Source organism: Melanerpes formicivorus, unplaced genomic scaffold, assembly GCF_026170545.1.
Source record: "Melanerpes formicivorus ecotype bairdi unplaced genomic scaffold, bMelFor1.0.p_v2 SCAF_17, whole genome shotgun sequence".
In the NCBI taxonomy this organism is placed as follows: domain Eukaryota; kingdom Metazoa; phylum Chordata; class Aves; order Piciformes; family Picidae; genus Melanerpes; species Melanerpes formicivorus.
The window spans coordinates 6,483,118-6,499,859 of NW_027142369.1; the positions used below are offsets into that span (position 1 = coordinate 6,483,118).

Here is a 16,742-nt window from a genome sequence, read left to right on the forward strand (position 1 = left end):
GGTGCCCCCAGCATGAGAGGGACATTGAGCTGCTGGAGCAGGTCCAGACAAGGGCCACAAAGATGATCAGAGGGCTGGAGCACCTTCCCTATGGAGACAGGCTGCCAGAGTTGGGGCTCTTCAGCCTTGAGAAAAGAAGGCTCCTGGGAGGCCTTGCATCAGTCTTTGAGTACCTGAAAGGGGTCTACAAGAAAGCTGGGAAGGCACTTTTTACTTGGGCTTGAAGTGATAGGATGAGAGGGAATGGATTAAAATTTTAGGAGGTTAGATTTAGACTGGATATTAGGAAGAAATTCTTTATAGTGAGGGTGGTGAGATGCTGAAACAGTTTGCCCAGGGAGGTCATGGATGTGTCCTCCCTGGAGGTGTTTAAGGCCAGGGTGGATGAGGCCTTGAGCAACCTGGTCTAGTGGAAGGTATGCCTGCCCATGATGGAAAGGGCTGGGGATGTGGAACTAGATGATCTTTAAGATCCCTTCCAACCCAAACAATTCTGCAAATCTATAAACACTTCAAGGTTGTAGCAACACATAGAGTCAGAGCCTTGATGATTAACTTTATTTTCCTTGACACCTACAGCTCATGCTAACATCAGCTTTAGCTACAGGTGTGGGTAATTAAAAATCAGGGTTCATGTTCCCACAAGTGGATAAAAATGATGTTTAGTAATTTATACATTTTATGAGCATGCATCTTATGGAGAATGAATACTCTCTCCATTACTGCAGTCAGACATCCCTACTCAGAGTTTATTAATCAAAAAGAAACTGTATACCAGATTTTCATATTTAAGCCATATAAACAGCTGGGATTCCAATAATAGTTCTATGAAACTTAAAGTTGACAAATGTTTATAACAAGGGCTGGTGGGCAGAGCAGCTAAATTAGCTTATAGAAATGAGACAGGCAGCAGTGAAAAATAATTGACAATTGACTCAGTGCCTGCTTGTACATACAAACACTTCAAGCCAATAGAAATATTCTGGAGGAGGTCTTGAAAAATGTCCTCTAACTTTCATCTCAGTTGGCATTAGAAGCATGGAACTGTTTATTTCCACATTTCTGTTTATGCTCTGTGTGCTGGCTAGTCAGACCATTGCTGGTTGGTGATCTCTTTCAATGACAATTTACTAAATAAAAACATCTTTCCCACCACCACCACCCCCAGTGGATAGGAATTCATGTTGTGAAACAGCTCTTGAATATCCTAACAGACACAACATCAATTATTCATGAAAATAAAGTGGTAGGGAAGAGAAAATTTTACTGTTGGTGTTGCCCTGGAAATCCCTTGGCCTTCAGGAAATCAGAAGCACCCAATCCATGCCACTGGTCAGTAACTACTACTTTATAAAGAAAAAGGTTCTGAAGAAGGGAAAAAAACTGAGCCTAGCAAAGTCTTTGTTACTTCATCTTCCTTTACACTATTTGTATACAGAACCAAATCTGTTAGCATCTTATTTACTCAGGTCAAAAAGATAACAAAGCTTTTCTCCATGCAACTTTGGTAGTACATTTTCATGTCTATTGTATCATCTCTTTTTGCTAAACAATATTAAATAGCTGTAATGCTAAGCTGCTTGTTTTAAGATAATACATATGACAGTAATGAATTGGACCTTTCACAGAGCTGAAGCCAAGGCAACAACAGACAAACAAAATGTCCATCCAGATGTTCATGAAACAATACAGTCCTTTAATAGTTTGGTTGAAGGCCTAAGGCTGTGTCATTAATCTAAAGGCAGCCATAATAAAGCAAACAATTGAAAGAGTTAATCCTGTATTTGTTAAACAAACTATGTTGTGGTGTGTGTGGAGTCTGTTAGAAAGAAACTGAATTACAGCCTTGTCTGTGTCTCAGCCTCCAACACTTTAACTGCATCAACTGTCTATTCACTAGATAGATTACTGAGTTTATTTTAAAGCCATACCATTTCTTTATTTATTCAGTGGCTAAGCTCATGTTTATTTGAGGCTTCAAAAGAGTATCCTTCTTTGCTGCTGGAGAGTTTGCATCATCTATGAATCACAAAAGAGGAAGTTTGACTCATGGCAAAGATTTGAAAGGTGTCAGTGGGAACATTTAATAAATGGGAATTTATGCCCTACCATGGAAGGGCATGTGAACTGTGAGACAAAAATGGCTAGACCATATTTTCACCAGAGCTACATCAAAGGTAGCTCTGATTCTTTGAGGTAAGGCACATGTTCTCAAATGAGACACACATGTCCTGTGAGACCAATACATCCAATTGCTCAGCTGAGGAAAACTGCCCACTCTCTGAAGGAGCGCATTCAGAATGAAAGCAATCTGGGCTTAGATCAGAAAGAATGGTTAGCCCTGAATGTTGGGAAACCTCTTAAGCACTTTGCTGTTGCAGGTTGTCCATGACGAGTTTCTGACATGTTGATAGAAAGTGAAAGCATCTTTCAAATAAGAAAAGTCCTTGTGTTCTTTGCTGTATATGCACTGAAGCTTACATTTGGATTCTAAGTAGATATTATTTATAATGGTGACTGTTTACATGTACCCTTTTTTGCCCTCAGAGTCTCCAATGAGTTTTTACAGATTAAATATAAGATCACTTTGTTGACATGAATGTTTTAAGCACAGGAAACCTTGAGCCCATGAGGATCCATTCCTGTAGCACCTGCTGCATATCAAGTCCAAATACTGTCTAAGTCCAGGGTGAAAGGCTGTTTGTTTTCTTAGCTAGGCACTATGGCTGGAAAGATGCTTCCTTTCAGATCCTAGCTCTTGGGAGACTGTTTTAATTAGGAACATGTAGTGCGATATTTTGCCTTCTGAAGGAACATAAACACACAAATCCTCAGTCCCAAAAAAGTCTCAAATTCTATTTTTTGCTCTTTGGTCCTGAACATAGAGTGAGCCTAAGAGAATAAATACCTCTAATACATCTAGACAAATGTATTAGTAATACTGAAAATGTGAATTGCAGTCTTGATGGCAGTGTCAAATCAGAGTGCCAGACTTGACAGCCTTTGCACTCTTCAAGAATCATCCCTTGTCTGTGTCTCTTTCTCCAGTTACTAAAGAACGGCAAAAATGGAGCTCATTAAAAATTTTCAAGTTTATATTTTAGACTTGAAGCAAATCATCTTATTATTCAAGTGAACTGATTTTCCCTTTTCCAGAGTTTTTCTTTGTTGGTACTTTGAGGCTTTAACTCTTCAGGTAATGTAAGCTAAAGTCTGCAGAGGAAATGCTGGATGAGGAACTGTCGCTGTTGTATGGATGTATCTTTGAGGTGAATTTATTTGGACCATTCTGTGTTTTTCTTTGCTCAGGAAAACCACATGGTGCAGATGACTTCCTCCCCGTGCTTATGTATGTGCTGGCTCGCAGCAACTTGACTGAAGTCCTTCTAAATGTGGAGTACATGATGGAGCTCATGGACCCAGCTCTGCAGCTAGGGGAAGGTAGAGCACAGTGTTTTGTACTGTATATTCACTTTGGAAATAATTCTTTACCTCACATCAGTGTTTGCAAAAGTTGGTCAGCAAGGCTAGGTTTTGCAGATAAGTTCTGGCCAAGCTTTTCAAATCTGAGGCTCAAAAATTATTGTCAGACACCTTAACTGTTATTAGTAGTGCAGAGTTCTTAGCCACCAGCTAGAAAGGCGAAGACCCAGCATAAATGAGAACTGAGTTGCTGGATTAGTAACCTAAAGAGAGACAGCTAGTGCTCCTTGGCCCAAAGGCCAAAAAGTCTAAAAGTCTTCACCTAAAATTAAGCTGCAGTCCATAGTGTGGACACTTTTATTTATTCCAATAAGAGCACATGTCTTAAATGGCATTTTGTGCTTTTGGCCACACATCATTCTCATGAACAGTCTACTTTTAAAATTGAGTGACAGCGACTGTTCACAGTGAGTGACAGGCTGAGTATCATAGTGAAGCGGAGAAAGGAAAGCCAAGTTAGAGAGGAGTATGGGTTTTGAATGTAAATAAAGACCTCTGCTATTAGAGGCATAAATATCTTAGGGAACTGTGACCCTTAAAGTTCTTAAATATAGCTTTGGGAGCAATGGTTAAGCACTCTGAGTTAGGAACACAGATGCATTTTAATTTAGACTTTGTTTTGTTAAGTATTCAGGTTTTAGAAAGGAGTCCTAGACAGCAGACTAATTTTATTTATATTAAATAGGGATAAATCTAGTTAGAGATGCCCCTGCTCACTGCAGGAGGGTTGGACTAGATGACCTTTAAAAGTTCCTTCCAACTCAAAACATTTTATGATTCTATTCTGGAAGTCTGTAAATGCATGTCACCCCAGATTAGTGCAGAGGTGGGCAAAAGTAAGTCATAACAAGCAGTAGCCATACAATCATATTAGTGAGGGGTTTCTGCACAGGCTAATTTGCCTGCTGAGAAGAATTGTTAATAGAAATTATGTTATCCTAAGCACAGCATTTCACTGGCATGACTAGTAGTTCTGGTGACTGTGCTGCCCACAGGTTCTTAATTTCAAAAGGGCACACTACCAGGCTTGTTGCTGAAGGCAGGTGGGTTGTGGAGCTCAGACTATCAATGTAATGAATTCCTATCATGGGCTACTAGGAAGATCTTCCTTCTTGGATTCTGAGGGAAGGGCTACACCAGGCCACAAGTCCCATCGTCAACACTTCTGACTCTGCTAGAGCAGAAGAAATACTGAATAACAGATGAGAGAGGGTAATAATTATATGTAGGAAGGGGAAAGTGGAATTTCCTGTCTTGATAGCCTGCTCTCAGCAGCACTTTGTGGGAGAGAGTAAATTTGGTATATGGAGGTCTAAGTAGCTATGGTACACTCCCCATCAGATCCACCCAAGTATGGAAAGTCAAATCACAATGTCTTGGTCTCTCCTTTGCTACATCAAACTTTAAAGGTGCTCTAAAAATACTGCTCTTAAATAAAACACTGTATTAGCCACAGTTTAACACAACTAGCTGCAAAGACCAGAGCTCACCAGAGCCTGGAAGGACTATAAGACCCTGGCGCGAGGTTTGGTTGATGTGGAAGTGCCATCTAGAGGCAACTGCAATTATTATGAACCAAAGCCAGGGAAGGCAGTCCAGCTGACCAACAATTTTTATTTATACATTTTCCTGTCAGCCATGGTGAGGGGAAGCAGGGCCAGTGGATCATGCTGGGGACATGGGCTGGACTCAGTATGGCAGCTTGCAGATGATGCAGGCATTCCTGACCCCTGCTGAGGCCTGGCCCCTTGCCCTGCTGCAGGCCAGACAAACTCTTGCCCGGAGTCCCTGGGAACACATCCTCAACCCTGCTGCCTTTGGGGCACTTCTCTGCTGATCTAATAGCTCTGCTGGCTTACTCTTTCCCTCTGTTCAGAGGGAAACCTCTTGGCCCAAACCTCACACTTGTCAGCAAGCTGAGCCCTGAAGGCAGCTGAAAAAATGAGAACATCCAACTAACTCATTGCTAGGGCTGTGCCCTTGACACAGGGCTACCCTGCAACCAAAGCAGGACTTGTTTTCATCTCTGTTGTTGAAGCCTGATCTTATGGTCCAACTGCTTCCCCTGCTGCAGCAGCTGATTATTTATTGCCTGCTACAGCAAACACCGCAGCAGTCAGGAATTACTGAGAGAAAAGGACTGGCTACAGGTATTACTGCTTTACCCCATTTCTCTGTTTTAGCAGAGTTTATCCCACAACAGTAAACTGTCTAGAAATCACTGTCAGCCAAACACTTGGGATCCAGAGGTGGCAGGAGAGGGTGACTTGTCCTTGCAGGTTTGAGACAGCCTTCAATGGTGCTTGGCCCACAAGGAAACAAAGCTCTAAATATTGTCAACCATACCCTGAGCTGAACCAAGAGAAGCGTGGTCAGCAAGGTGAGGGAGATGATTCTCACCCTCTGCTCCACTCTGAGGAGACCCCACCTGGGGTGCTGTGTTCAGCTCCAGAGTTCTCAGCACAGGAAGGACAGACCTGTTGGAGTGAGTCCAGAGCAGGGACCATAAAAATTATCAGACAGATGAAATACCTCTACTATGAGGGAAAACTGACAGAGCTGTGGTTGTTCAATGTGGCTCCAGGGAGACCTTACTGCAGTGTTTCAACATATAAAGACTTAGAAAGGTTTTTTACTGCAACATAGAGTGACAAGCCAAGGGGTAGAGGTTTTAAACTGCAAGAAGGTAGATTCAGATTGGACATAAGAATGGTTTGGATTTGTTTGTGAACACAGTTATTGCAGTAGTTTGCCTTCAGCCTATGTTTACTCCTAGGGCAGCTACAACCTCAGTAGTTTGGGCAGTGACATTGCTGTGATGCAGAAAGGGATGAAGAACACTGTGATCATTAAGTCTTGCTTCTCTTGGCTTAACTTCAGACACCCCTGCACTCCCCACAGAGAGGCACAGACAGTGCAAGTGTTGGACAGCTGCCACTGCATGGGCACAGGAAGGCAGGATGAAAGTTATAAAGAATGGCTCTTCCAGGTGTGATGTTCATACAAGATTATCTCCTTTTGCAGGATCTTATTATTTAACCACTACCTATGGAGCCCTAGAGCACATCAAGAACTATGACAAAATCACCGTCACAAGGCAGCTTAGCGTGGAGGTGCAGGACTCCATTCACCGCTGGGAACGACGTAGGACGCTGAACAAGGCCCGAGCTTCCCGCTCATCAGTTCAGGTAGCTGGCGTTACTTTCTAGGGTAGAAGATGAATATGCTTTCTCCATACTCACCAATTTTAACATGATTATTTTAAAGCAAGATTAACTAAAAAGATTAGAGTATATATGGTGCAAGATTTCCAAATCTTAAAAAAATCACACTTCACTGAAACTTCTTATTTATTGTTTTCAGTGCATTTTGAAGTACCCTCATAGTATCATTTTAAATGTGATTGCAGAGTGATATCGTTGTTCATTCTTGAAGGGGACATACTAGGAGCCTTCGCATGTGAAGAACTGCAACAGGGAGGCAGGGAGCCTTTCTGCTCTATGTCCTTAGGGACTAGAGAAGTCCTAGGCTAGGCTGAGGAGATGTGTGCAGGCTACACCAGAGTGGTTCCTACGTGGCATAAAGCTGTAGGAGGACCTGAGACATCTCGTGAGCTGGTCAGACAAGCGTCTCCTGTCAGGCTGCAGGGCAGATCCCATAATGGCTGACTAGCTTTGAAGCTATACACCAGTGGAAGAAGGTCCCTGGAAGTTGTTCTGGGCTTCCAGCCATGGTGAGGCTAGGTGCAAGAGCAGGCAGGCGGGATGCCCTGCCAGCCCCGTGTCCTGAGATCAAATTGTCACCCACTGGGAGGCAGCAAAGGCCACGTCTCAGGTTCTGTAAACCACTCAGTGCAAAAGCGAAAGTTGTGAATGCCATGATGGGGAAAGTCCCCTGAGGGGTAGACAGCCCATATATCCCTGAGAAAGTGTGGGATTTAAAATATGTCCCATATTGCAGTCAAAACAGTTCCAGAACATGTGAATGGTGTCTGAGACACATCAAATATCCACTGTGTCCCAAGTGCTTAGAATAGAATAGAATAGAATAGAATAGAATAGAATAGAATAGAATAGAATAGAATAGAATAGAATAGAATAGAATAGAATAGACCAGGTTGGAAGAGACCAACCTATCATCCAACACCACCTAATCAACTAAACCATGCAACCAAGCACCCTATCAAGTCTCCTCCTGAACACCTCCAGTGATGGCGATTCCACCACCTCCCCGGGCAGCCCATTCCAATGGGCAATCACTCTCTCTGTGTAGAACTTCTTCCTAACCTCCAGCCTAAACCTCCCCTGGTGTAGCTTCTGTGGCAGTAGCAGATAGCAAGTACCTAGCATGGAGCATAATATCTGGGCAAGCAAACAGCACATTTCTCCAAAAGATTCCCAGTGCCTCCAGCAGTATAGGGGCCATATTCCATTCCTTTGAATGAAGGGTAGTCTCAGAGATGCATGAGTCCATCCTGGTGGAAATAAGCAGCTTGCTGAGGTGTTCAGCATGCCCCTGTACACGCTTCTGGATACCTTACTCATCTGCAGTGATACTCCATAAAAGCAGTTTAGAAACCCATAGTCCAAATATTTGGCAAATTTTACTTTTTCTGGGATCCCTGAGTATTTTCTCACCAAAAAGGCTGGGACTTTTTAAAAATTCACAGATATAAATTAAACACACAGGTTCCACTATGGCCAAAGCTTCTATAGACTCTGTTCCCTATGAGTTTGGCAAGGGCAATACTGTCCCAACAGTCATTACTGCTCAAACAGGATGAAAGTAAATCAGCCTTCTCAGCATGACTTCTTTTGCTGCCTTCTTACTGATGAAGGAAGTTCAGAGGACACACTCTCAAGGTGCTCTTTAGTCGATGGTGGAGTTACAAGGGTCTCTATATTGCTAACCATTTCCTGTTTCTGTGAGACAGGGAACTTTCAGGACAGATCTCTCAGGTTTTTGGTTTGTTATTCTGATCTGTTACTTCTTTGCACCCTCTTTCCTAAGGAGCTGTAGAAAGGTGGGAGAATTTGTAGACTTCTCAGTAAGGATCTTCACCAAAATCAGAAAATCTTTCACTGTTATGCCTTTACAGGGCTAGTTATTTGGTTAAGGGTTTGTTAGTTTAAGTATTTGCTGATTCAGAGCTTGTTCCTCAAAGGGGAGAAAAGAGAATAACTAGGGTGTTGGAGAGTGATTGGAGGATATTTATGAGCTCTAGGCAGCTGAATTCTACTTCCTCCAGTCCCTTTAAGTCCCTGTGTTAACTACAACATCTACCTTCATGCTTCCCTTCAGGATTTCATCTCTATCTCCTTTCTGGAAATCGGTGCTCAGTCAAGGACACTTGCTTCCCGGAACGACACCACAGCTGAGCAGCTGAGCCAGCAGTGCGCCGAGAAGTTTGAAGTGTCCCATCCCAAGGATTATGGACTTTTTGTTTATGTTGATGACCAGTGGCTACAGCTGGACAAAGATGCCCTTCCTCACCATATCAAAGCCTCCCTGCTGAAGTGTGAAACCAAGAAAGATTTTCATTTTATTTATAAACCAATAGACCACGGATCCCTACCAGTTCCAATTGTCAATGAGTCAGACTTTCCCTAACTGCTGTGCTGCTCTTCTGTTGTGTTTGCAGCCATCTTGGAAGGGCTGGAGAGTCTATCTCATGAGATATTCTGGTATCTTCAGACCTCAAAAGATCTCTGGAGCATAGCCATCAACATAGGGCATATATGCTAATTGTAGATGCTGTCTGAATACAGGATGTTTTTCAGCAGAGTTCATTTGCAGAAATAAAACGGCATTCAGGAGAACATTCATCCTCTGGAAAACTTGAAGTATGAAACCTCAGAACTTCCTGCTGGCAATTAGCTGACATTGCAGAATGTAAATGGATAGTAGAGACAATCTGGATATCTTGCAAGAAAGTAGACATTTATTCCATGATAAATTGTAGCAGGTGTGAACCACCTCTGTGCACAAGGCCTGTGAAAGGTCTGCACTCACCTCAATCTTTCTGGAGGTGACATTGCCTATATGCCTTACAGTGTCTGTTCACCCAGTCTGAACAAACTGAGTCTTGTCTGATGCATTCAGTAGAACAGGGTTGCTGCCCATAGCAGAACTCCATCGCTGGATCACTGCCTGCAATATGTCATTGCCTTTGAAATCCACATCAGTACAGACTATGCAAGATAATGCTGTACCTTCACAAAGAATGCATTTCCTGCCATCTCTTTGTCACTGAAATCAGGTAGCACAGCCATTCTCACTGATGCTTTTTTCTTAAGGATTGGATTGGAAGTCTTCACCATCAGTTATACATATACAGGAGTTTTAATCACACTTGGTTGTATGATAGTGTCTGGATGATTGTGTATTTATTTCCATGTCTGATATGGTGCAATTATTTTAAGATAAGTAAAAAAACTCATTTGCCCAGTGGAGCAAGCCAGATTAAAATCTGAAAGTCAAGAAGAGCTAGAATTAAATACCTGTCCCTTTTTACCCAGATGTCATTTTCTCTAATGTTTTCATATCTACAAGTCCCACCAGGGACTACTTTAATAAATTCATGCCATTGCAGACAGAAATTGCTAATTCTCCTCTCTGCCTGTGCTTTCAGTCATTGAGTCATTATATATTTCCCTGCCAATCCAAATTCCCATAGAATAAATGGAACTAATGTAAAAATTCATTTCATGAAAATTGACAACAGTTTTCCAGGACTGGATAATGAAAGTGGAAGCCTTAATTGCAAGATAGATCTATGCCTTCTGATTGCCTTTGTTTAGGCAAGATTCTCACTATAAGCATGACATACTGGATTGTCTGCATGCAGGAGGCAAGCAGTGCAAACTTGGGATCAGGCCTGGCAAAGTTCTGATTGGAATGTAAGGGTGGGTAACTCTGGGTTTTGCTCAAAGCTGCTCTTATTTCTCCCATTATCATTCAAATAAGAACTGGGATATGTTGGGCCAAGTTGCCCAAGATTCCTGCCTTACTTCTGAAGCTCCAAATCTAAAATGATATTGCATATAGCTGATCACTCTCTCAGTTTCTGAGGCTTGAAATGTCTGCACCTATGTGCCACAGCTGTAGTGTGTACTGGCCAAATCTGCATATGGATAGCAAACAAGTGCTGTGCATCTCACAGCTTGGGCTGCCTGTGTGTCTTGTCAGAAAGGAAAAACAACTGAGAATGAGGAACAGTGAATAACAGCAGCCCTGGTTTTGAGAACATCATGTGCAGAGCTTGCAGTATGTGACACTAGCATGTGCTGATTCTGAATTCATGGTTATTTCTGCTCATGTGCAGCTGTCAGCACTTCCATCTTGCCTGTGGGCAGCACACCTGCAGGGTGCTGGAGCTGAACCCTCCCTTTCACTGCCATTAGCCTGGTACAGTGCTGTGTACTCCTGCTGGGAGCCCCTGCTGCTCTCAGGGTGGCATTCAGGATACCATGAGCAAATCTGAAGTAGAGGTTTCCAGCAAAGATTTGATGGAAGAGATGCTGCTCTCAGGGTCCTGAGGGTACTCACAGGTGTTGCTGCTTCAAGTGCCTCAAAAGGGCTACCCCAACCAGCCCATGGCCCAGGACTGCATTTCAGCCTGCCAGGACTATCATGTGCAGCTAGACTGGTCTCCAGCTCCCTACTGCCATGTTTCAGCCTGGACTCAGCTCGTCCCCATTCTCAGGAAGCGCACAATGCCCATGACTAGAGCTACCTCTGGTACTCCTTCCCCACTGTGTTGCTCCTCCCTGTAGCACTGGGACAGGTGCCCAGCCCTGCCTCCCCCCACCACCATGGCCCTGGGAGCTGCTAGCCTCTCTGCCCCAACATCATCTTCTGCACATCCATCCTGCAGGCTGCAGAATGCATGTCTGCTCTCCCCGATTCTGCTCTCCTGCCCTGAGTGCCCCACACTGATGCCCGAGTGGCAAGTTCTCACAGAGGGCCTGGGCACAGGGCACTGGCTGTGAGAAAACATTTCGGTTCCTGTCCAGCTCCTCAGCTCACCGTTGTGCAAGCTCATGGCAGTGTACCACCCTGGTAGAACCGCTGCCTGTAAATCCCTGACACAGCACAGAGAAGCTAGCTGTCCCGTCTCCACTGTTGGTATCACCACTGATGTTAGTATGTCCTGAGGGCTGATCTGCTGTGTGTTGGCCATACTGAGAATGATCTTGACTGTCACCCCTGAGGCTGTGGCAGCTGGAGAATCCAACCTCTGGCCAGCGTCACTTATGAATTTTTCCTTTTTTTCTCAAACCTACTCCCCACACTCTCTCCAAATCCTCTGGTTTGCACCCAGACTCCAAAAAGAGATAGCCCCACCTCTTGCCTCCCACAGGCCTAGACTCTCTCTGTGGGCCATCTCCACTGCCTTCCTTTCCCTTGGCAGGACTTCAAGCCAAAAGTATACACCTCATCTCCCACTTCCTGTGCATAGATATCACAATGCAAAGGGGTCCACATATAGTAGGACTGGAGGTATTCTGTACCAGACCCAAAAATGTAGGGCTGGCCTGATCAGCAGCTTAGTTCTGCCGTGGCTGCTGCAAATTCTTTTACGTCACAGGAGCAAAGATGTGTGTGCCTGCCAAAGCCCTTGGCCTGATCAGGTTGTCTTTATACTGCAATATTCACAGTTAACAAGCCTAATGTAATCTAATGGGGATAAGACTAAAGTCGAAACATGCGAGGAAGGAAGCTGGGAGTGATCTTCCGTTGGATATTTGCAGAGACCAGCTGGACTTTGCACTGGCCAGGGTTGAATGACAGATTGATGTAGTGAAGCACTGTGGCACTGTGCAGTGTTCTGGGGCATCTGAGTCAGCAGCTGGACTTTGGGGAGAGGGAGAATCATGGATTATATGGTTGGTCAGTGGAGCCCATGGAAACTTCAACAGTGCTAAATCACTGCAATCCAAATGGGCTCAGACTAAAATTTACCTAAATCTAGTTTCAAAATGAGACCTGCAGATCCCAGTTTTCAAAATACAAGGAGTGTCAGCGGTCTTGCTGTCGGCTTTTACAAAGGCTCTCAAATTACACATGCAGCATTTCCCCCTGGCATAACAACAGCAAGGCTCTGATGTGATTTGCAAAGGTTGCCATGGCTCTCCCAGCCTCAGAGATTGAGGATGATAATATGAGTTACAGTGCCTGGCTGCCAGCTGCCTGGAAGGAAATCCCTGTGCTGGGGCTTCATGCACAGCTGAGCTCACTCAAAGGCCACAAAGCACCTGGCCAACTTGGTCACAATATATAAGCAATGACCTTGCTAAACAAACATCTCTAGGGTACAGGGGTGACCTGGCTCCTCCAGGGCCCAACCATAGCTGTTACTTGTCAGGAAGCACAAACCGGGAGATACAGAAACAGCCTAGAGAAATATGCTGTTGCTTTGGTGACCGTAGCAAAGCTCCGGGCCCCCAGTGTAGAGACTGCTATAGAAGATCCATGTGTGTCTCCCTCTGGACCCTGGTAACCAGAATTCCACACTGCTGTGGGCAGGTCATTTTCACATGTGGCGTTTCTGAAGGTGAGAAAAAGGTCAAATGCCCCCTTCTAGGGCTAAACCATAGTAGTTGTTCTATCATCCAAGGACCCCTCCTCAACAGAGGAGAGCGATTGGAAAAATGGAAGGAGACCCAAGAACTGAAATGAAGGCAGATTTCATGAAACAACAAAACTGATACCAGTGTGAAGCCCACAAAGTTATACTCAACCCAACAAAGGTACAACAGCCACACTAAACAGGAAAGAAGAGGATCAGGAGACTCCCCTCTCCTCAGCAAACTTCCCCCTTTATTCCAAGTGTGATGCCCACGGTATGGGATACACCTGAGAGCCAACTCATGCCACCTGATTCAGGTGACTCAAAACTGCTAATGGCGTGCAGTCCTTGGCTGGCCTGTGGCTCTGTCCCAGCAAAATCAGGACAAGGAATGACATGGGCATTCTAAAATGCTCCATGGGATTTTACTAATTTGCTTTGCCGTGGCATTCTCTCATACAGCAGCCCAGACAAGAAGGAAGTAGTCCAGTCTGGTGATCTGCAGCCTTCCCTGGTTAGTCAAGATGGTTACACCATGACTCATGCTCTGGATCTCACATGGGCAATCAGCAGACAGCAGTGTTTCAGGAGACTTTGACCAAGTAAGGTTGTGCAATCCAAGACCTCCTCAAACAGTTGTTTGCAGAAAAATGTGCAGTGATCACTCACCCACAAGGAAAGGATTCCAGTGTGGAAGAGGAACCCACTGCTGAACCCACCAACTTCTGTAAAGAAAAACTAAAAAGCCCATGAAGCCACTTGGTTCACAGAGCTGATTTAGCACCACTTTGCATTCAGTGATACAACCTGTCAATAATTCACTTGAATAATTACACTGGCAAGTAACATATAACCTAATATAAAATCCATTGAGATCAAAGGCAGTTTTCCTGCTGAATTCAAGAGCTTTTGGGCCTTGAGTGAGGCAGGCACTCCTGGGAGTCACCAGTCCAATTCCTGCTCAAGTGGGGCTGCCTCTCAAGATTGCTCAGGGCCTTTTGGTGCTGCAGGTCTCTGGGGCTGGAGATCATACAGCCTCACTGGGGCCCTGATCTAGCATTTCCACTGCTTGCACTATGAAAAATTGGTTCCTCCTGACCAGATGGTCCAAAGACCCTGCCTGTCCTACCAGCGTTCCTCCTTGAATGGGTATTGCTAGTGTGAGGTACTGACCAGCTCTGCCTGAGGTGCATGGGATTACAGACTTGTAATATTTCTGTTGTCTCCTGCCTCTTCTGGGGCATTGTGTCCCTAGGAAGGAAGAGGCCTCTGATTCAGAATTGCCTGATCTCTTGGCATGAAATACTGCTTCATCAGGATTTTTCCTTGGCTGCTTTTCTATTCCTGTTCTTACAGGGCAGAGGCTGAGTGCTGAGCATGGGAAGGAGATGCCTTCAGCCCCTTGCTCTGAGACAGGTAAGGTAGCTCAACACTTTACCTTAAGCCGTCCCTGGTAAAAGAAGATGCAACTTGTTTTAGGCACAGCTAAAATAGTATTACTTACTGGAATCTCAAAAAAAAAGTGCATTACCTCTGACTCCTGCTTTACTAGTAGAGAAGGGAGGGTGGTTACATGCACTCTGAACAAGATTGTGCCTGTGTATGTTTGGATCATATAGAAATAGCATAGAGTGCACTGTGGAGGCTGATCAGGCATCCTGCCCTCCAGGGTCTTTCAAAGGACATGTGGCAAACTACAGAGTGCAGCTGGATGTTTGGTAGAAACACACAGCAGATTTGACACAAAACTGCTGAGAAAAGGGCTTTGAGGAAGAGGACAGGAAGCCCTGGCTGGTGCAGATGACACCAGTCCCAGGGGTTACGGATGCACATGACTATTCTGCTCAGGAAAGGTTTTTGTAAACACAGCCTCAACTTCACCCTGCTCTAGCCTGTTGATGACAATTTGCTGGGAACCTGCACCCTGGCATTCTAGGAATGGCAATCTGGGCAGCTGCATATTTGCAGGAAGAGTGAGGCTGTCTGTGCTTGCCCAATACACTGCAAAATACTCTGTCATAAGACTGACCTTGCACAATCCCAAAATGGTTTCTTATCAGGTTCTATTACCATCCCAAAATAAATAGCCTGCCAAGGACTGTGTGATGCTATTTGGAGCCATTAAATGTATTGATCAGTGCAGGTGAAGGTTGTTGTGTTTTATTTCTGCAGGGCAAGGAATAGGTCTCTGGATATGAACTACAAATTCAATATCACATTAATGCTATTTGAGGAGAATGGGTAAGAACCTGCTTTGTCTCAGACAGCATGGCTGGGTGCAGTGACATCTTTAGCAGATTGCCTCTCTTTTCATTTTGACACATCCCTGAGGGAAGGGGTATAACAATGCCTTGGGTAGCATTTTGGGTGGTGAAGCTCTGGAAATCACTCTTGCAAGAAGAAAATGGACATAACAAAATTTCACTATTTCATGTTTCAGCTTTGCATCCTTAGAGCTACAAGGGTCATCAGGAGGGCCAGGATGCATGAGGTACAAATGCCACCTGAGTATTAGGCAGGTGTGCCTAAAAACATGTGCTAGAAGCTGATTTTTTATCTGATGATTACTTTTTGAGACCATCACATCTTTTAAAATGACTGGAGACTCTTGGCTGTAAAGTGATGCTGTTTGCAGAACCTGGAGGGCTGCTTCTTTTCCTGTCTGTATTCTAGATATGAAAATCCAAAAGAACAAAAACCTCTTCTGAGTACTTCAGGAGAAAATAAAGGATGAAGAAAATTGTTACAACTATGAACTGATGATGCTAAGTGCTTGTGAAGCAGAATGGATTTCTAGGGAAGAGAACAACTCTAAAAGCAGAGATATGTAAGACGTAGCAGATCTAATATATTATATGTTATTTTATATGTATATATATATATGTTCAACCAGGACTTTGAAGGAGTCATCTTTCCTGATCTTTCAAAGTGATTGGGGGTTCCTGGTACACTCTTTTACAATAGCAGCCATAGTACATAGAAATTCTTCAGAGTCCTGAAACTTTTCCTCCTGCCCTCAGAAGAATGAACACCTGCAACACACCCAGCCACTCAAGAATTTCATACTCTTGTTTTCAGATTTCTGCTAAAACCCTTTGCTTTACAGCTGAAAAGAAAAGCCAATGCAAGTACAGCACATATTTGAACTTTCAACCCCCTAAGGTGCAAACACTCATTTCTTAATTCAGTAAAGCTGAGCCCCAAATACTTTTAACTTTTTCCCATCCACCTTGACACTAGCTGTGCTCTGAGATTGCTCCATACTCAGCAGACAGCTGAAAGTGCTTACGCTCCTTGCTTTATCTAGCTCTTCTTTAAATAGTTTCAGTTACACCCTTTATAACCCCTTTGAGTGGAGCTATTCAGGACTCTCCATCCTGGAGCTGCTGGTTTAGTTTTCGACAGTCTGTTCTTTTCCCACAGAGATGAAGCAATCTTATGTTGTTTAACACACTTTGGAAGGATCCCTGAAGTATTTGTGTAACAAGGTATGGGCAATCTGAAACTATTTTTAAACACCTTATAACTCCTAATTTCCCCCTGCCTGTCATTTACTGAGTTGTCTCTAACAAGTGGTGCCTTCAGATGTGATTTTTGACTTTTGATATTTATTGTTGTTGCTTTTGGGTGCTGTTTTTGTGTTTTTACCTTGTGGTAAAAGGTTGGCCTGGGTTGGTTGGTTGTTTCC

General features: G+C 44.0%; 1 protein-coding gene across 1 annotated transcript in view; it reads left to right on the forward strand.

Annotated features, from left to right (window-relative positions):
• The window catches only part of RIN3 (Ras and Rab interactor 3), a 61,960-nt gene extending 51,878 nt beyond the window's left edge, over positions 1-10,082 (forward strand). Inside the window, exons 8-10 of the mRNA XM_068148803.1 lie at positions 3,310-3,441; positions 6,508-6,671; positions 8,785-10,082. Coding sequence (XP_068004904.1) covers positions 3,310-3,441; positions 6,508-6,671; positions 8,785-9,093 — 605 coding nt within the window. The 3' untranslated portion in view covers positions 9,094-10,082. The remainder of the gene's footprint in view (positions 1-3,309; positions 3,442-6,507; positions 6,672-8,784) is intronic.
• The last annotated feature ends 6,660 nt before the right edge of the window (positions 10,083-16,742 follow it).